Here is a 21586-nt window from a genome sequence, read left to right as displayed (position 1 = left end):
CCCCCGTTTTCCCCCCCCACCCCTCCCCGCCCCGGACTCACACGTCCAGCAAAAACCTTTAGATTAATTAAGGAATGGTTATTTAACAAGACAATAAAAATGCACACAGCTTTGGAGATGCACGGGAGTTGGATGTCCTGTAGATGCGCAGGTGAACGCCACCGATTCAAACCGTGCCGGCGAAGGGCAGCAGAGAGCAGCGAGCTGCGGGTTCCGACTGCCTGGCTTAAGACACTTTCCTTAACTTCAGACTCCAGTTCAGGGTCAGGCTTTGAGTGGGGTCGTTTTCCAACCAAGAAGCAGCTCAATGGTTTGTTTTTCGTTTGTGTTTTGTTATTTTTTTTTTGTCTTTTTTTTTTTTTCTTTCTTTTTCTCTCGTTTTAATGGTTAATTCGGAATAGGAAAGTCAAAGGAGATGAGGGAGGGAGGAAGATGAGGTGGGAGAGGACATTCTCCCCCTCCTTCAGTTTAATAAGCACCAGAGTATTCAAGTCTGTCCATTCTGAGATTCAGAGCTGCTTCCGCAGTCAGCAGGCAGAAACTAAACCCTTCTCGTAAGAGCAGCGTCGTTTTGGTTGGGGTCCCTCATCATCATCATCTTCTTCCTCATCTTCCTCCTCTTCTTCCTCCGATGACGAGCTGTCCAGTGTTAAATCCACAACGTCAGCAGTGGCTTTGCCGTTCTCACCGTTGCCGTTCGGAGTGGGCAACAGCCCGTTCACATCCGAAGAACCTGAAAGAGGTGGGGGAAGAGAGAGGATTCGTTACGGCACTTCACGCCCGGTTTGGGGGATGCTCCGACACCCCCGGTCTCCCGTGGCCGTGCGGTACGTGGCAGAGGGGTGCACGAAACAAACACCATTCAAACAGCCACCTAAAAACCCAACCAATTCATCAGTGACCTGGCTGAGGGACAGAGCGGTACCCTCAGCAAGTTCGCTGGTGACACAAAACTGGGAGGAGAGGGTGACACACTAGAAAGCTGTGCCACCATCCAACGAGACCTGGCCAGGCTGGAGAGTGGTGGAGAAGTTCAGCAAGGGCAAGGGTAGGGCCCTGCACCGGGGGAGGAATACCCCCTGCACTGGCACAGGTTGGGGGCTGACCTGCTGGAGAGCAGCTCTGAGAGAGGGACCTGGGAGTCCTGGGGGACAACAAGTTGCCCATGGGCCAGCAATGTGCCCTGGGGGCCAAGGCAGCCAATGGTCTCCTGGGGGGCATTAAGAAGGGTGTGGCCAGCGGGCGGAGGGAGGTCATACTGCCCCTCTGCTCTGTCCTCGGGAAGCCACATCTGGGGCACTGTGGCCAGTTCGGGGCTCCCCAGTTCAAGAGAGACAGGGAACTGCTGGAGAGAGTCCAGCGGAGGCTACGGAGATGCTCAGGGACTGGAGCACCTCTCTGCTGAGGACAGGCTGAGAGCCCCGGGGCTGTTCAGCCGGAGAGGAGAAGGCTGAGAGGGGATCTCATCAACGCTGATCAATATCTACGGGGCGGGTGGTGAGAGGACAGGGGGCGACAGGCACAAACTGGAACACGGGAAATTCCGTCTGAGCATGAGGCAAAACTTCTTTGCTGTGAGGGTGGCGGAGCACTGGCAGAGGCTGCCCAGAGAGGCGGCGGAGTCTCCTTCTCTGGAGAGATTCAAACCCCACCTGGACGCCGTCCTGCGTCACTGCTCTGGGTGCCCCTGCTCTGGCGGGGGGTGGAGGAGAGGGCCCCCGAGGGCCCTTCCAACCCCCACCATTCTGTGATGTTACAAACCTGATGCTCTCTTCGGGCTCAGGACTTGCCACAGTGCCCAACGGCATCTGCCCAAGAACTGGTTCAGCCAAAGCAAGAAGCTACACAACTACGCTGCCAACCCCATCAGTAGACATCACCACTGCTAGAGGACCTGGCCTCGCGCTGGCTGCCCAACAGACAGCCAAAAAAAATCCTCTTTTCCCACAAAAAGCGTACAATGCTGTTCCGGGCTGGTTTTGCTGATGACATTTCAGGGGTCATCGCAGAGGTGCATCTACTAACAAACTTGTTTGATGCCATTCTGGCAACAACCCAGCCCTGCTGAGTAACCCCACTGGGGCCGGGCCCTCCTCCGCAGGGATGCGATGCAATGCACCCTGGCGATGCCATTCATTTCTGGAGAGGCTGAAAAGGAAGGGCCTACCCTGAGGACACTCTCCAAGAGCCAAACTCACCTTAAGGCATCGCACAAGCTTTTCCCAAGCCGGTTGCCGAACTCTAGTTTTGCAATTTGTGCACATTTCCTATGGTAATTTGAAGTCTTTAGCCCCAGAGATACTCACCTAGAACTAATATTGGACACTGAGGGCTGCAGCTCCGCTCTTTCTCAGCTCTGATGGGACACCAGGAGCCATCCACCAGGTACTCTATTTCATCCGCATCTTCACATTCTGTCAGGATCTTTGACAGGAGCCTGGACAGGAGAAAAGATGCCATCTATTAAGCTCGAGGCAATCAGCAGAATGCATTTAGTGATGGGCCATCAGCCTGGATCTTCACCTTAAACAGCCCTAGATTTCAAGAAATTTGGGGTTAGCAGGCTGCCAAACAGACAGCCCTTGCAGTGAAGGGCTTGCTTTATTTCCCATAAAACAAGTACAGGTTCTGATAGCGCAAACCATCCCCGTCCTTTCTGACAACGTACCTAAACCATGAACTAACATTTTAATTATGTGCAATTAGAAGACAGTCTTGCCTCTTCACCCCGTTTCCCAAGTCTGTGGTACCGCTTCCAGACAGACATCTGATGCCCCATCTAGAGCTATGTCAGGGTCGGTGCAGGTACATTCACACCAAGGCATTATCCAAAGACAAAATACCCTGTGACATGAGGAAATAAGCAATCCAACAAGCAGCACCTCACGTCCTTCCTATTTTTACTTCCCAAAGGCTCCACAACAGCCACAAAAACAATATATGTGGCCTCCTGCAACAGAACAAAAAACCCATGTTCACCACTGAAAACGCACCCAGTGTAGATACCTCGATGTCAGCAGTCTCGCGTTGCAGAGACACTAGCCAGAACTAGGCCCTTACTCCGGCTCACTGTGCTGCAGAAACTGAGTACTTGCTTTATTCTGCGATGTCCCATCATTTGCCTGGGATATTTACTCGGACACACTATTGGAGCCGCTGTTCTGGAAGGCCTTATTCACTTCTGGACTTGAGCATTTCCCTTGAGTATAAAGGAGAGCCAATAGCAAAATCTTACAAGCTCAAGAAAACTATTTGTGGCACACTAGCAGGAGAAAGTTTCTGCGTTCTCCCTGCTCATGCCGAAAATGCATTTCCACAGATGGTCCTGTCATCCAGCAGAGCAACCACCAAGGCCGCAATCCCCAAAAAGCTGACAAGGCCCAGAGGATCTTAGACTTGACCAACCAACTCCCTCCTCAGGAGTCTACGCCCCTTTTTTGACTAACAACATCCAGCTGTGACTACCAGGTTGCCTTCAGCTTACATTAGGGAGGTCTGAAGACTACCTTCATCCAACAGAACTGGCACTGAAACCCAGTCTCAAGCACTGCAGAGCAGGGACAAAGAAACCCGTTGAGCAGACCCCAGCGAAGACTTCCCCCTTCTCCTTGTCCAGGAGAGACATGTGCATTGCTGACCTGTGGAGGTTCCACGATCCAACCCCTCGTACCTTCCCCTTCAGTCTCAGCAGCCTCGTTAGAGATCTCAAAGGAACTGGATTTTCCTGTTGGTGTTGGCCAGAGGACAAAGCAAACAGGTTATCTGTGCCTAGGCTGCTTCAGACTGTCTCAAAAGCCACAACTCCTGCATCAAATCAGTATCTACAAACGCAGCAATGCTCAGGATATTATCAGCCTGGCCCTGGGAATATACCACCCAGGCTGAGACTCCTCTGCTCACTTCACTGCCTTGTGTGCTGAGGGAGCTGGATGCACCTAAACAATTTCTCTCTAAACTCTCCCTACTTTTGAGGGAATCTGCCTTTGAGGCCAATTATACAAAGCCAGGAGGGTGGAGATCATTTTCCAGAAGCCAAGAACCATGCACCTTGCTCCACCAGTCCTCAAGGTTGCTCTCGGCTTGGCTAGCACCACTACGGATGTCAGTGGTCCCAGCCCATTAAACAGGCTCCTTGCGTTTTGAGGCAACAAAGCTTCTTCTGGGGTGTGGGTGGAGATTACTGTTCGCATTAATTCGCTCGTTCCTTCCTTTACTCCTGGAAAAAAGCCAGGCAATTTATTGCGCTCTTCTCTAGAGATAGCCTCTGGAATCCGTATTTCTGGAGCTGACAAGCATCGTGGCCAGCTCTCTGGCTTGCCTCAGGTTGTCCCCGCTGTCAGCCTAGCTTGTTCTGCAGTTTGCACATAGGACTCCGTCCACCAAGTCTGCAACGAGGAGAGGGAGCTCTTCTGGTTTTTAGAGTAATCCTCTTGGCACACAGCTGCATTTTTAAGCTTTCCAGTATCAAACCTTCCTCAGATATACAAGCATCACCTCCACCTCTGAACTATAGCACTCCAGCTCTCCCAGCTTATGGTGAGCCCTCTGCTCTGCTCTTTGGTAAAAAGACAGAGCAAACTAACTCCAGTCCAGATGTGCGGGAAACACCATTCCCATATGGACTGAAAACCAGACGACAAGTTGAGTGCCACGTCTAAAGCAACCTTTCCCCAATTCATGGCCAGAGAACTCTTGGCAGGGCTCGGGGCATGCATTTCTTGCCTCACCGTTTTCCAAATGCTGTTTGGAATTTACTTTGCTTTAATTCCCTCCTGTGCTACTACAGCACTACTCCAACCATGCCACATTCAAAATGCGAGAGCAGAAAGAGAACATCCCTCGTAGAAGAGACAGGGGCTGCCTCGTTGGGAACACTGAGGATGGGGATGCTGGCATGGCTCTGTCCTTCTGGCCCACTCCGGCGCAGGCAGCAGCCCCAGGATGGCAGCCAGACCCAAATGCATAGCTGGGGCAAAACTTCACAGTTTGCCCTTCACAAACTCACTCTAAAAGTGCTGTATTAAAAGCCAGTTCCCTCTCAGCACACTCCATTTGCCTGACAAGTGCACTGGTGTCCCCTCCCACGCCACGGGGGCTGATGACCCCCAGCAGGGAGCCCCCGGGGCCCCCTGAGCACCCCAAGGTCCTGCTGCACAGGCTCAGCCTGCTAGCAAGGATCAACCACCACTGGGTGTCCCCAGAGGAACCACAGCAGGAGGCCCAGGCAGATCCATAAAACCTCCAGTCTGGACAACGTTTCCAAATCATTTTAATCCTGTTCCTCCAGTGGATCTGAAGCCTCTGCTTTTCCCCCCCCCCATAGGCATGCAAAACACAGAAATAGTTCCTACTGAGGCATCCTTCCCATCCCTGACACCAAGATATTCACAACAGCCATAGAAATTGTACTGGAAGAGTCACACAGACTGTACAAAAAAATCTTTCCAAATACTGCATTTGTGCCTCTGTCTTGGGGGCTATATGTTGCATGACGTTCGGTTTAATAGCTGGCAGAGAAGATCCCCCAATCACATTTACGGCATGCCAAGAATTGCTTGTGAGCTGAAGTGGACCTCACACCAAGAAAACAGGAAGATGTTTCCCATCAAAAATCACCTTATCGGGTGCTTATAAAGTGGTTTATTGCATGCAGCATGATACCGGTCAACCAAGGTGACTAGTACTGCGGGTTCATCAGCCCGATGAAAAGAGTTAGGCACTAAATGTTTGATTCTCAAAACACTTTAGTGTAATCCAAAAATTAAGAAAGGCAGACAAACAGTCAAGCATTGCTCTAACACACCAAGACAACTAAGTCAGAATATTATGCACCAGCAGAATAAGCTTCCAACTTCGTTTCAAGCTGAATTTCAATCTGATGCCCAGACCAAAAGACAAGATGTCGTATTCAGCAGAGAAAAGAAAGGGGCTGAGGACAGAGAAGTGTATGTACTCACCCATCAATTATTAGCTGGTCGTAGGGCGCTGGTTTGTCACACACAGGGCACATCCATGTGGGCTTTTTCTCATTCATCTGTAGGTAGAAGACTGCATCAAAGCACTGCAGATGTGCACAGGTCTCTGCCCGGCACGGGACAGACAGCCGCATCTTCACTAGCTGTTGAACCAAAGAGCAGAAGATCAGCGATAAAACCCACCCAAGCGATCACCAGACAGTTCTCCTCCTAAGTAACAGGTTCGTTAGCTTGCAAAGCTGGTCTGGCAGCAGAATAGGGCTTCTTGACAAAAACAGACTGAAATGTATTGCAAAGACTTACCGGACAGATAAGAGAGACACGAACACCCGTAGTGGCAATTTCACTGTCTGGATCTAAGCGTAGCTTCTCTTTTACTGCAATAAGAGCAGAGAGCACAAGATTTAACAGATGCAAACTTAAACCTTGGAAACAACACGTAGGCACAGGTCAAGCAGCTCACTGACAGCCCTTGGCTGCCTATGAGTCATTTTCCCCACAGATGACAACCTCTGCCAGTGAGGGACAGAGGACACGGGAGGCACAAAGCCGCGTACTAGGCCAGGCTTGCACAGCCTGCAGAGCTCAGTAGAGACGCTGCTTGGCTGGCCAAAAACCTTGTGCATGAGGAAGCAGTTCATGGTTTACAGGGTAGGTGGAGTATTTATTGGCTGAGGAAGCCCACATTTTCTTCCAGATCCCCCTTCCCAACGACCCAGGTCTCCCAGCCAAACGGCACGTGCAGCCTCTCATCCTGGCAGAGCAAATGAAGGAGACTGAGTGGACTTAAGTGTTGGGACGAGGGCAGCCAGCTCCATGCTATCTGCTACCTACGCTGTTCATGCTCTCTTAGCGACCCTTCCACTTCTTCTTTACAAATGACAGGCTGGGCAGCCGGGGTACACAGAGGAAATCACACCGCTGACCAGCTTTTTCATGTTAATATTACACTAAGGCAGCCAACTGGGAGTAACTCTGTCCCCCTTTGGAGGGGACCGAGGCACCCACAGACCTGGACTTCCCACAGTTTTTTTTAGAGCTCTAGCACATGGAAAGACTTCTGGAAGGAAGTCAATTTAGGCTTATGTGGTCGTTAACATAAACACAATGGATTTCATTCCCTTCCGAGATCAGTAACAATAGGACAGGGTTAACTGCCTCCCCCTGTCCCTTGAAATTCAGAGAAAGTCCCTCCAGAAGTGGGATACCATCAAATTAACAGGAAACCACATCCTATCATTGCCCCATCAAATATACAAGCCTCCTCTTAGCACTACTGGGCTGTAACTCTTCAGCTTATATGCTGGCCAGCTCATTTATTCCAGCAGGCTGTTTCACAGGAACCGCAACCAGACCCAGAGGTACCAGGGCAGACAGCTCAAAGAGCAAGGCAGCCATGCAAAACCAGTCACGAGTAGCGATCCAGCATATACTTGGAAAGAATCAGATGTTAGGAAAGGAGGTAGAGAATCCTGCCCCCACTGCTGCATCCTGAAAGAAAGACCCAGAGGAGCCGCAGGCCAATCAAAGAGAGCAGCGGACGTGCAGGTCCCACACGTGCAGGTCCCGCATCAAGGTGCAGAATCAACACAGAAAATTAGCTTTAAACTACCACACAGCTCCTAAAGAGTAGCTGCTGCTAACACTGCCATCTGAAAAGGCCGTTGACACTTCCATCACCATTTTTCTTCGGAGCAAGTCAACCATTTATTTTGACCTTTTCAGATCATAACAAGATGTCTCCAGACAATGAGGCTACATACAGTTTTGCAACACACAGCTCTAATTAGAGAGTGACTTCTCAGATGTGAAATTCCCACGAGATTGTTGTTGGTGTTGTTTTCTTCACATTAGGAGACTTTTCATCCAAGCTTAATTTTTCCTAAAAGTTCTTTGTAAGAGCATTCTCTGTGCATCAATTACTATGATTCATGGGAATGAGAAACGAGCATTTTCTAGGACCTCCTGATTAGAATCAAGCTGTCTTAAGACGGCTTTTGGACCTACAGCCATGTATGTAAGCATCTCTGTTTTCAGACAACGTTCCTATACTAAAGTCAACAGAAGCATATGCAAAAGAAGATGAGTCAGCCCCAAGATGTAACCGAAGTCAAAGGCTAGCTTTAGTGAGCACTGAGGATATTGCAAGGAACATGACACAGAATCATTTGCAGAACAGACCAGAGCTATAAAAACAAAGTTTACAAGTTACTCGTGCTTGCCAGTTTCAGATGTCCGAACAACTTCCAAGCAGTAACAGGCCAAAGGAACTGAAACAAGAGAACGTTCCTATTTGGTTAAATTTAAGGTCACCAAATGCAACTCATCTCTGCCCCAAAGTCCAGCCAAAGCTGTTAGTTATCCAACTCAGTAGAACTGGAGGCACGCACTTGTTACTGAGCGGAAAAGGCAAGAAAGCCGTTTTCAGAACTGCCCAAACCACTACAAGAACCTCTGCCTGCCACTCTGGGATCGAGAGGCCATCCTGCTTGCTTTAAAGGGAACAGCACGTACTGCTGAGCCAGGTTTCAAGAAGCATGAAGAGTCCAAGAAGAATGAGAGGCTCCTCTGCAGTTTAGGACAACTCAAAAGCCAGCCTCCGCTCAACTCATTTAAGGTTCTGGTGAACAGCAAAAAGGGGAGCACTGCCAGTGTCTCAGGCTTCGGCGAATAGCGGATGTTTAACAAATGGAAATTTTCATTTCTTATGTCAATAGGTACGTGCTGGCTGTCAGAGTGGTCTAATATGATCAAGACTGCCGTGGACACTATTTGGCGTGACACACAGCTATAGAAGTGTTTAGCATCTCCTGCAGAATGAAGATGAAGACCAAAAGTTTGGCTGAAGCAGGAGCGTGTCCCACAATGTGCATGAGGCATCTGAAAACTGGATGTGCCCGAAATCATCATCTACCTTATGAACTACCATCTGTTTCTTATACTTGGTAAGAGTTGTCCATGATCTGAATACTATGCTTTAAAGACCGTCACGATCCATGGTGTTAGTTCTCCCACGCAGAACTAAATAGTAAGAACGCTCTCTCCAGTAACACTGGAAATCCTCCAGACTCTCATGAGCTGCAAGTCAGATTCTACTGTGGAAAGGTAATTTCCCCTCATTTTCAATAATGTTTTGCATTTGCCTCATACCACGACGATTTACCTGAGTGGTCTAGGATAAGCATCTCTCGGGATCATCTCTTCTCTGAAGCTCTCAACGCATATGAAAGTGCTGGTGGTGAAATCCCACTGCCAGCCCCTAGGATTCACAGAGGGGTTGGGGCAGCAGGACATTTTCACCAGGATCCCTTGCTCCAGGAATCTCCTTTGGAAATAGTGCGGGTCAAGGCCGAGGTGCTGTGGTAATGTTCGTCAGCTCATAATTACTCAGGTGAAGGCATGAAGCCATTCGCATCAGAACGACACTGGCCCTCAGCGGCACTCACCACGATACGACCTGGGGACAAATCCTAAATCCAACTAAAGTGATTCAGAGCTTCTGCAGAGCCACGAGAAACGCGCGCTGCAGAAGCGCTGCACTTGCATACAGGTTTGGGGCAATTCCACACGACTGACATACAGCTTAGCAAGTCTGTTCAAATAAAAAGTGTTTTTATACAACTGGAGGAAAGAAATGGCATAAAACTTGGCAGCTGTTCCCAAGCGCATTTCCAGCAGCCTGGCTATTAGGAATGCTGCAGGCTGACAGGCACACAGCAGACCTCCCCGTGCCACCTCACAAGCACACATACTCACCAAGCGCTTTGCAGAGTTCTGGATGTTTGACCCCAATGGTTTTCAACCTCTGCAGCAGCTCTGCTGAGGTCATCTGCCGCACTAAGTACAGCCCCACAGAATAGCTCTGGCGAGAGAAGGAAGGGAAGGAATGAGCGAGGCTACTCTTCTGCGCTCATTTGCGCAGGTCTGTGCGATTTTGTCTGGCACGTACCTTCCCGTAATTCCCCCAGGTAACGGTGATGCGATTGGTCGCTGCAGACAAGTACATGAAATGGGTGAGGTTGATGGGACGACAGGGCCTTTTAGGTTCCACTCCAGGTTTGTTTGATGGATAGTAGCCCTAAGGGAGAAAGATTAAATATATACTTTTTTTTTTTTTTTAAACTGAAGATGCTTCTATGTAGGTACATCTATTCATCAGCTTCACTACATTCTACTCACCCACAGTTTTCAAGGAAGGGGGTAGATGGGAGGTGAACAGTCACACCAAGCACAAAGTAAAAAGGATCAAGTCTTTTTGGAAGAACAGTTTATTAACAACATAGCTAATCCATTAGAAAATTAGCTTTAAATTAAGCAGTGCACTTTTATACTCTGGCTTCTTGTCTGCCATCAGGAAACCAATTTCCTTCTAAATAATACAAGTCCTCCCAAAGTTGCAATGTCACACCTCCTGGCTGAGCTGACTTACCGGCACTGAGCAGTAATTATGATTCACTTTCACTGCAATGTTCGGAGGGTACTGATCCTCCTGAGGAGAACTAGTGTCTGTGTAACAGATTCTGTAAAGAAACGACACATCTCTCAGTATTCCTACACTGTTTGCACCTTCAAAGCTCTCTGCACACCAAGAGCGACCAGCAGCCAACCATCACCACACCAACCCACGCTCCCTCATCTGGCCAAAGCAAAGCCAATTCCACCCGACTCTCCCAGATGGGACGCAGGCTTGATACCTGGGCAGCAAAATCTGACACGCTGCTGTTTTCTACTGCAGCAGTAACTCCAGCAGTACGTGTCAGAAGAGGTTAGAAAGTAGAGGTTAAGATGCTTGCGTTAGGCACGTGAACAAACAATTTACTGTAAGTTGTTGTTGGAGCTATAAAAACCACGTTGAAAGTTAATATATTTTGGTAGTGCGTTCCCTCCTCCCCTCTTCCACACCTGATGTTGTCAACCCCACGCTCAGACATACCTTAGCACAACCTGAACCGATTTCACACCGGGTTGCAACTCCCTAGTAAATTAAAGAAGAAACACAAACTTCAGATTAATTAGGAAAAAATAGAAAAGAAAAACCAAAACCCAAACCACCACAACTACCACAAACCACAGAACAACCAAAATCAGCTGTCACTTTTGCCGGACTCAAGAGTTTTAGTGCTTTTTTGGTTTTTTTTTGTGCTTTTCTTTTTTTTTTTTTTTTCCCCAGACCTTTAAAGAATGCTTTTACAGAATTTTAAATTGTACAGTTCCCCCTGCAAATATCAGTGGTCTTGTGATTTTTATTTTTTTTCCGTAACGCACCACCCTACAGCCTTTCTCTGAGTTTTCAAATCTGTAAAGGTGCTGCGTGAAAGATACCAATTTGCCTGGCATCCTTTTGCTGATTAGTAAGCATTTACAAAAACTAGGTTTTAAGGTCAGGTCTACCTGACAGTGTTCTTTCAAGACTCTCTTTGATCAATTATTCAGCTAAAGCTCTTCATGCAAGCCAAGGAACCAAGTGCTACGGCACCAGCAGAACAATTGTTAATATTGCCAACTTCAGTAGTGCTATTTATAACAAGATTTCAACTGGCATCAGGAAAGCAACATGTCACAGAACAAGGGTATTTTAATAAAAGTGTTTATACACAGGTGCAAAACGTAGTATAATATCTGCACAGGACACCAGGCATTAGGTAAGACCTCAAAATTGGTCTGGATTTGCCTCTGAAAGTGTTTCACTTTCCAATTCAATGTTTTAGTATAAATGTTTTGAGTTTGGGGGTGGAAGGGGTGGAACCTCAGTTCAGCTGATAGACAGGAGCTGATGTGGCAGTTTTAGATGCAGAGGAACACATCTGGACCCACAAGCAGTGGAAGAAGATGGACCTGCACTGAGTGGTCATTCTAGACTCTCACTGAAACCCCTGCTATGAAATATTTAAGTTGTGTTACTGAGAGTGAAAGTTTTCTCACAAATCTGAATATACGGAGAAAAGAGCATCAAGAATCAGCTACAACACATGTAGTCTTTTATCAGCCTTAAAGCCTTCCACGGTATGTAATTTCCTTTTTGTTAAAATCTTCAAACAGCTTCCCTGCACTGCTTCTGTTGACCTGCTGGGGTCACAATAGTAATCAAGCACTGGATATTCAAGAAACATCATCTTTCTCTGACTCCATGATAACGGTGTGATTTTACCGTAAATATTTAAGGGGTTTATGCTTAGTTTTGGAGGACCTCTTCTGCATCATTGTCCTTTCACGGCAGCAAGGACCAAGGTCAGCAAAAGAGGAAGCCTTACGGCCTGCACTGACATCTCTTAAGCGTTTCATTGTTTGAATCAAAAGTTGCATCACGACAGAGGTCAGGGTAAATCCTGATCAGTGCAAGATGTTTTCGTATGCAGTTACTATAGTATCCTTTACAGCAAGGAAGCTTTCTTTCAGATGCAAACAGCGTTACATGTATAGCTTTTGAACTTTTGATGCAAAGAAAAATCTGCAAATATTCACAACACAAGCTCAACAGAGAATTTAGGTCATCAACAATTTCATACAGCTTCTCCTGCCCAAAGGTACTATTCAAAGGCAAGATTAGAGGAGCCGAAGTGAAATTTAGGGTCTTAGATGGGGAAAATTGTACCTCCCGCCTCCCCCAAAGCTATTTGCTTTACATGAGAAGTAGCTTGTCTGCTAATGTCCTCAAACAAACTGTGTTTCCTTGCAGAGAACAAAAGCTTCCACAGAGAAAGAACACAGAGGAATTCTACAGCTACATTTTCTTGAACTGTTAATACACAATGAGACGTACTTGGAATTTCTGATCAACTCCACTTGTCTTGGTGTTAATGCAAAAATGCACGGACTTTCCTGAAGCTTCTCATTACTCTGTGGAACTGAAGAGAAAGAGAAAAAAAAAAAGACTGTACATCAAACTGATAATAACTAGCTTTTCTTATATCGCTAAGCACAGGTGATTTTTTTTAATGTTCTGAACTATGTTTACTTCTAAGTCTTGTTTTCAGCTGCATGAGAACTGCAATCATCATGCATTTTGGTAAAACTACTGTTGATTACAGCTTTGCTCTTTTATTGCTTGCCGGTTTAGCTAGTTAGTACGCTAATGGTACACAGTGGATTTGGACCTGCTTTTTTCTTTTTTTTTTTTTTTATAATATTTTTCCTCCCCTCAAATAATCAATGAGCCAACAATCATGTGTTCATACAAGAGCAAACCATAAGCGTCCACAGTGTGGACACTAAAACTCAAAGAAGCATTAGAAGAGATCTATGCATGACATGAAAGCATGAAACCACCAGACTGATCAGACCAATTCTGGAAAAGAAAGGAAACAACAACAAAGATCAGCTCAGATCATAAAAAAGCATCACAAAAAACAGCTGTAAGAGACAAAACACGACTTACAAACACATGACCTTGAGGGTGCATTTATAGGCAGGGTGTTACAGCACTTCACTTTAAGAAACACGTAACTGAGAACCCAGCATTAATTGGCCTTTTATCCATTCACAATTTTAAGATCAAATGCATTTAACATGGCTAAAATTAAGCTTGAGATGTGGAAAACTTATGTTACGACTTCCGCTTAGTACCTTTTATTAAATTCAAACACCCTAAATTTTATTGTCAGTCCACGTTTCCAACTGAAGCCAAGGCCCTGAGCTGGTGAAAGTCACAGGACAAACACAAAGAACAGGAAGTGATAAAACAGCTTTCATTTTTTCTTTTTAGCAAGAATTGGATTTTTTTCTTTGCAGCACTTCAATTGCTAGTTTATTCAAAACCAAGTCACCGGAAATGGAGAAGCAGAAAAGTGTGCTTTACTGTCTATGGGTAAGATGAGATGAAGGAAGGATAGAACCTCAGCAGCTCTGAGAACTTGGAAGACACAGTGACAATCTGATTCACCGACTATGGATGCTTCCTTTCGGTAATTCCGCTTTAAAAATGCAACAAGGGCTTTCAGAAAAAAATAATAATACAAAATTAAGGCATCTTTATGGACTTTTAATTTAATCTCAGTTTCCATCCAAATGTCTCTTGACCAAACCAACCATTGAGAAGTAAAGCATTTCATAAGGACTGTTATTTTTAGAAAGTGATGAATGAATGATAAGTGTGACAACAAATCATTTTAATATCATTGCTTAAATAACTGTCTATAGACACTCCGCCCTCCTGATTGTTGACCTACAGGAAGACAAAGCAAACCTGATTAGAAAAACCAAATAGTTGTTCATGTTTCATTTTGCATTTATATCAGCTCATTCTTCTTTTACAAAAAAAAGCTACTTGGTTAGCAACTCGTCTCTCTGTGTGAGAAGTAAGAGCAATGAGCAGCAGCAGCACATGCTCCCCATTTTCTTTATTCCTCGCTGTAAAAGACCTTCGCCAGCCAAGAATCGAGGGGTGCTTCTAAACTGTGCTCACAGAAAGCTGCTGGAGAGTCACACAAAGCACTCTAGTGTTACCTGGACAAAAAAAGACCTGAAGAGAAAACAAAAATCAAAAGATACAGACTCAGGACGAGGACGTGTCCATGCATACCTTGTTGCCAACAGCAATCAGAACTGGATGCTTCAGAGAAAAGTGCAAGAGAACATTCCCCAAAAGACTGGAATAAAAACCTCTCCACGACAGACCTGTGTAAAGCCTCAATTCCCCTTCGAAATCTTGATGCTGGAAAATAAGCCCAAACTCCAGGAGGTATGCTTTTAGGGTACCTAATCAGCTATTCAGTTCTTTCCTGAGCAGCCAGAAAAAAAAAAAAAATACAGTTTTTAAAAGCTAAATATTTTAAGATAACTGAGTTTCATCCTTTCTCCAGGACAGATGCCTCAGCACACAACTCAGCTCCTTGACTTGTAAAACGGCTGCTGGGATCAATTTATTTTAACAGTTGACAACAGCAGGAAATCAATTTTTAAGACTGAGCTCCATCAGAATGAGTCAAGACATAAAACTTCCAAAACCCAAAAGGACTTGGCAAACCATATTCAAGAATTTAGCCCAAAGTGACTGCAATGGATTCCCATTTTGAGAAGTTCTGCTGTTCTCGATCTGGCAGGCTAGAGCACGGTGTGCGAAATAAGGACTACATTGATTTCAGGGTTTCCCTGCAACAGGGGTTGTTTGATTTCTTTTTTTAAAAAACATAACATTCCTCACTATTTCACTTTTTTGGACAAACTTGCTAAAGGCATTATATACCCCTCGGAAAGAGAGATCATATTGTCATCACGGTGGCTGGAGATCTCAAAGGCAAATCAGCCAGAGATGAGCTGCTGGCAAGACGCTTCTGTAGGGCTGAGGAGCTTGTTGCGAGTCCTCATTCACATCCCTACACCTCCACAACAGCCCATCTCAGGGCACAATACAATATATAGGTGGTTTTTTGTTCCTCCTCAGCTATTGGTACTACTCTGACCAGACTGAAGGTCATTTTGTGCACACGAGGGCCTGGGGAGACAGGGTGAGTTGACTGTACGACATCTTTTATTTTTGTAAGTGGTGGAAGACCTCATTTTAATGCACACCACAGCTTAAGTGGATATAGCAACAGTTTGAGCACGTGCTTTTGCTGGGATTCCTTGGAGATCGCCCAACGCAGCAGCGTTTGCTCTGCAGTCAGGGGAAGGCAGTTGCCTTTGCCACAAAATCGGTGGCCCTGTTTACAGCGAGCGGCGTCCGGCTTCAGAGGAGGGGACTGGAACAGCAGCTTTACTACTCCCACACGACGGAAGAGCAACGCCACCACTGCAAGGCAGGTATTATCAAAAGGACAAAGCCAAACAAATCCTGTTTACACTGATAGTGGCAGGACCTCCCAGCCCACACGGCCTTCTGCTCCCACAGCTGCACTGCAAGACCTCCTTTGGCCTGTCTCCAAGGAGAAGACCAGGAGCTTCAGGATCTACAGCGCGTACAGGCCGTCACAGCTAACATTCAAAACAACAACAACAAAAAAAATCATTCAGAATTCCTTACAGCACGTCATTATCGCCAAAAATGATATTCGCACTGCTTTTACCCAAAAAGGTGCCAGAGGATAAGTAGACTTATCAGCAAGGTGCTCAGAAACCACAGAGCTCACATAAATACCCGGCTTGTTAGCTACTTATAATACAATGCAGGAAAGATATTAGTATTCATTCCCTCTAAAAAGGAATCTGATCAATCTTAATTTTAAGCCTTATCTACCCAAGAGAACTGCAGCAATTTCAGTAAATTAGAAGAATTCTTTCATGTTGACATCCTTAGACCAAACCAGAAAGCTGCGGCAGAAGCTGTTTTCACGTAGATAACTCAGATGCTAAACTCAACACTTAAATTGACTGAAACTGTGTGTGCAGTTACCAAATATGAGATATTACCTGGTCTGCAATGGACCTAATCTACGTGCTTTTAGCTGAAGCCACCTTTGACTACAAGTCTAATAGTAATTTGATAGTTCTTCAGGGAATCTGCTTGCCTAGAGACCAAATTAGGCATCGCCCACCTCACCTTTGACCTCAAGGCAATCATCTCAAAGAGGCAAGAGAGCTTTTTCTTTAATAAAGACGCTTCCAACTGAAGTCCAGAACATTTAAATTAAGCTTCCTCTACTCCCACTATGGCTATAATGCTCCTCTTTTGGAGCCTAGGAAAAAGGGGTACTACAACAGCAGCCAGGTGTTTCTAAATGGATCTGAGATCTTAAATCTCTTTGAGGTACTTCCATGTTACGAGTTTGAGGTTGACAAGGAGCTTATGCTTGGTCCAAACACAGAATGGGAAATCCGGGCAACAAAGAGCGAACCGGTGCAGCTTCCATATGGAAAAACGCTCCATTTTCCTCAGAGTGCTTTGTTTTATCATCCTTCCACACTAAGCAGAGCCCCATATGAGCATAACTTCTAATGTCAGAAGTTATTCCAGCACCCAGCTGTTCCAGGTAGCAATGGGGAGCAGCTGATATCTGTGCAGTGCTGAAATAACCCCAGTTTTACAGAGAAACAAATGCTCCTTTATTCACATTGACATAAACAGAAGGAATTATAGTTGCAGGTCACCAGGTTAGGGAAATAAAATAAGTGCCTAGAAGATGTTGTTAGGTTCTGCGCAGCTGACTGGGACCATGAAGACTGAACATCTGTTCATACCCAGCTACTCACCCCCCAATCCCCTGCTGTTAAGCAGAAAACACTCATCAAAAGGAAAAATTAGTCAAATATGCTTTAGGGAACGAGCTGACCCGAGGGAGGTGTCAGCTAACAGAGATGAGATACTGAATTTAATGAGACCTTGGTTCTGATCTGATGTACAAAATCTAATGTCAACTTTTAACAAAATCCATTAATCAAAGTATATCCAGGGTGTTCTCCTCCCTCTGGATGTTTCCACCCCTTGAAAATTTGTTTTCCTTCAAAACACTACATTTGCGTTCCTGACTAACAAATGCCACCCCACATTTAAAACTGAACTCAATGATTCCCCAAACAATATTTAAAATATTTCAGCTTTACACTGGCAGTCACCCCTTGACTATTTTAATGGTCACAGCACTAAAATATTTAATGTCTCCAAACAAAGATGAAAATTACATAATGTCTGACAAATTAGTCCTTTTCTTTTTCTGCACAATCATGTCTTCATCTATCTTTTTCTCCCCTCCAATCCATATCAAACATGTTTTTCAAAGACAGCCCAGCTTCCTGAGTTCTAGATTCGTTTAGCAGCGAAGCCTGATATAACCACATTGACTTTATGAGACACTGAAGCTCAGCAGACTGCAATGATACTTCTCCTCTACATAAACTGTCTTCGCTACAAGAACATTATATTTAACATCCGTGACAATACTCTGTTTATCAGCTTTAAAATAATGAAAAATCAGACTCCTAGCCCCAGTGTGGGGAAAAAACCACTTCTTCCAGTTTTCCTAGTTGCCCCTCAAAATAGATAGCATCACACGCAAATAACTGTAACAAGGACAAAAAAAAAAAGCCCAAAAAAAGAGTCAGAAATACTGTTTGATGTGCATACCACCCTCTTTCATCCATGGAAGGCTTTAGGTCAGGTATTTTCAGCACTGAAAAACAGTATTGTAGAATATGCCAGCATACTTGCTATGCACAGGTGCGACACCAACACAGAAAGATTTTCATCAATATTTCGCCAGATTATGGAGCTGGAAGACAGATTATGATTCACAGCAAAAGACTGCAACATGCAACACAGCAGCATTTCCAATGAAGGAGATGAAAGTTACAGCCAAACAAGACGGACTTTCAAATTATAGCTCAAAGTGACCATGTTCCTGTTCTAAGGCAAGGAAAGACAAAAGAGATATAAATATTCTTCTCTAAACTCTAAGTTATGAGAGGAGAGAGGGGTGAGAGGAAGGTATCCACCACTGTATTAATCAGTCTCTCCTCTGTCGCACAACTTTACAGATCCTTGAAAACACTGTCATCTTTTTGACACTTAAACCCATTCCACTTTTCTCTCCCTGACCAAGTCCATCACGAACGAACCGGCATACTGAAAACTCACCTAACTCCGTTGGCTTCAACAGTTCATCCAGGGTTGTATAGAAGGGAAGTTTCACCAGCCGAACTTCAGGCTTCGCAACTTTGGGTGGCAACCTTCCCAGTCCGTTAAGGTATTTCCCATAGAGCGCAGGATAGTCAATATTAGTAGTGGAGATAGAAGTCCGAGCAACGGTACTCCCGCGGTCGTACGATGAATGTATGGAGAGTGCCTCGGGAGATCGGTGCTGCTGCGGCTGAGGTGGCGCGACTTCAGAGCTCTTCTTAGCGTAGCGAGTCTCATAGAGCTCCTTAATTTTCTTGAAAACTTCAGGGCTGCAGTCAAATTGGACCAATTGCAATGCTCTGGTGACTAGTTCATGTTTAAGTCCGCTTTTACTCCTGCCAACAAAACCCAGCAACATCTGAAGATCTGAGACTCGGAAACTCATCACCATGTTCTAGGGGATAAAAAATTAAAAACGTTCTTACAGTTATAAAAAGGCAAAGTGTCAGTTCACACTATACTCTATAACCGGAATCCAAAATACTAAAAAATCTCTTATAAGAAAGACACCGAACCCACTGTTCAAATCAGCTGTTATTCACCTGATGACCATCCCATTTCTTAGGTACTTGTTTGAGCAAAGCAAATACAGGAGACCATCAATTGAAATATCACAAAATTACAGAAGCAACACAATAGTCATCAAACCACTCAGAAATCATTTGCGATAAATGCTAAGCATCCTCAAGACAGTTCAACTGGAAGCAAGAGTGATCACAAAGGAAAATAACTCAACCAGCAGGCCCCACACGCGGAAGAGCACATTAACTCCTTTAGCACAGAGCCTCCAAGCATCCAGACTTCCCAGGCAGCTCTGCGTAAGAGAGCTACATTAAAAACTTCATCTCGAACTTTATTAGCGTGAGGCAAAGGAAGAAAATGAACGTGAACTGGAAGGCAGATGACATTTAAGTGAACTTGAGCCACCAATCCTTTTGTACTGTATTTCAGCACCTGTATATCATCTGTACGGGCAAAAAACCCCTCCAGAATCCTTCCTACATACACGGGATCTTTAAAAAAATACCATGTATTTTAGACCAGGGAAAAATATTAAGACTATTAAAGACAGCAGTATGTTCCCACGAGAATAATGCCTCCAAACTCTATTTAGGTGCTTTGCCAAGCACTCCCCAATGATCACTGCCAGTAGCTGCTTCTGCGGTTGCACTGGTATTATCAATTTCAGTGTTTTGATAGGCAATAAAAAAACTATCTCCACCTTCAAAAATTCACTCTCGTGCTGCTCTGGAAACTCAGAAGGCCTGTAATTGTCAGCAGATTCAAGGACCATGCTACGCTCTACGGCAACTTTCCATCAGACTAAGAACTAGAATTATTTCTGTTAAAACTACTGCTAGAGGCTGGTGAGACTGATGTTTCACTTCTCTCTTACAACAAAGCAGCATTATGAACGCGCAAGACAAGCTTATCAAGTACATGTTTTTGAAAATTCAAGCTGCCCTGAAAATATACTTGACAGGTACCCACACGTATTCACTCAATATCCTTCCTGGCTTGTGCAAAACACTGGAATTCAAGAAGAAACCCCAGGTGTCCCACAGTACAAAAAAACCAACAAACCAACCCAAAAGCAGAGACCCAGCAGGTCTCTTCCCCAGACTACACTCCACTCTTGTTTGTGGACTAAATACTAATTTTTTTTTTTTTTTAAAAAGCATATAGGTCAGATTTCTGTGGAAGTTAACAGTAGTCTTGTAATTTTCTGGAATAAAACAGCTATGGATTTATTGCTTTATTTCAAATTAAGAAAGCTACTACTGACTCCAGAACCATTTAACAGCCGCTTTTGCATGTGTGGGAATTAGACTACGAGAAAATGCCATTTTATTTTCTCCTTTTTCATGAAATCTGTCATTTAATCTGGAAGCCCAAAAGATGTTACACAAACGTCACTGGCTGTTGTTAAAATTTTTGGCAGTCATAATGTGTCCCAAAATACCTTTGATGAGAAGAAAAAAAGGCAGATAACTTTAAAGAGGAGAAAAAGGATGATTAATTGCCAGAAAGTCAGGATTCAAGAGAACAGGATTCACGTTGCTGCTTTGCTAGATAGCACCTGTGTGATCCTGAAGAAACCTAGTTTCTGTGTCTTAGTTTTCTCCAAAATGGAGAGCGTGTTGTCCTCTCTGAGGCACTTGAAGGATAAAGAGCATATTTGCAACGATAAATACATCAAGGCAGTATAAATACTTCAACAGCGTGGTATCAGGGAAGTCACAGGAACACTGCAGAGAGGTATTCCTGCGCTCACTGCTCCTATGCCACTGGTCACTTGGGACTGTCAGTGTGTAAAGCGGAGTTTGAGCTTCTGTAGTGTACATTTAGAAGGATTTAAGATCCAGAAGGATGCCTAGATTTGAGCCATAAAAGAAGAACAAGCTTCAGACAAAGAAAACCTGTCACTGAGGCTCAGATCTGCATGATAGCGTGAGTGGTAGATAGATCACATTAACTACTGAAATCGTTAACGCTAAAGTCTATTCCTCCCCCTGAAGAGGGCTTGCATGCAAGCGCCAAGGAGCCCATCAAACACCCGCTATGGGGGCAACCACAATGCCTTGGAAGCACATCTCCTCCTCTGGGGTTCAACACCAAGAAGGGCCCAAGAGCAGGGAGAGAGCAGTGCCTCCTAAAACAAGCCTCTCCAAATCTTATTTTTGCAACCATCTAACCACCATCCTTACTGATGAGCTGATCCTGCAGGCGCTAAAAACTCTCCATCTGTTGGTGTTGCTCAGTACCACCCTCAGCACCAGCTTCCCCACGCTGCCGATGGGTGAAGCCCGTTCAACTGCTGCCAGTCAGTCCTCTGCACCAGCAGCAGGACGCGGAGAAGTCCCAGTTCCCAGAGAGGTACCAGTGAACAGACACCCGGAGGGAAAAGGAGAATCCCACAGCAGAGCGGGGGCCCTTTCCCCCCCGATGGGGTGCACAAGACACCTTGGACGCACAGCGCAACTTCAGGCACAGCTGCTGTGAAGACATTTCACCTCACCCCACCGCCTCAGAGGCCGCCCCAGCCTCCCCACCACGGACAACC

At 45.4% G+C, this 21586-nt stretch overlaps 1 protein-coding gene across 1 annotated transcript; it reads right to left on the bottom strand.

Moving 5' to 3' along the window:
* Window positions 1-466: 466 nt before the first annotated feature.
* Window positions 467-18913, bottom strand: PIAS4 (protein inhibitor of activated STAT, 4). Its single transcript, XM_009890898.1, has 10 exons — window positions 18481-18913; window positions 12736-12820; window positions 10909-10950; window positions 10405-10495; window positions 9925-10053; window positions 9732-9837; window positions 6279-6352; window positions 5958-6118; window positions 2307-2437; window positions 467-733 (listed from the first exon to the last, which is right to left on the bottom strand). The coding sequence occupies exons 1-10, from the start codon at window positions 18911-18913 to the stop codon at window positions 528-530; spliced, it is 1458 nt and encodes a 485-aa protein (XP_009889200.1). The 3' UTR covers window positions 467-527.
* Between the last annotated feature and the right edge of the window lie 2673 nt (window positions 18914-21586).

Source organism: Charadrius vociferus, unplaced genomic scaffold (assembly GCF_000708025.1).
Source record: "Charadrius vociferus isolate BGI_N301 unplaced genomic scaffold, ASM70802v2 scaffold2508, whole genome shotgun sequence".
Lineage (NCBI taxonomy): Eukaryota > Metazoa > Chordata > Aves > Charadriiformes > Charadriidae > Charadrius > Charadrius vociferus.
This window is presented reverse-complemented; position numbering and strand designations above follow the sequence as displayed.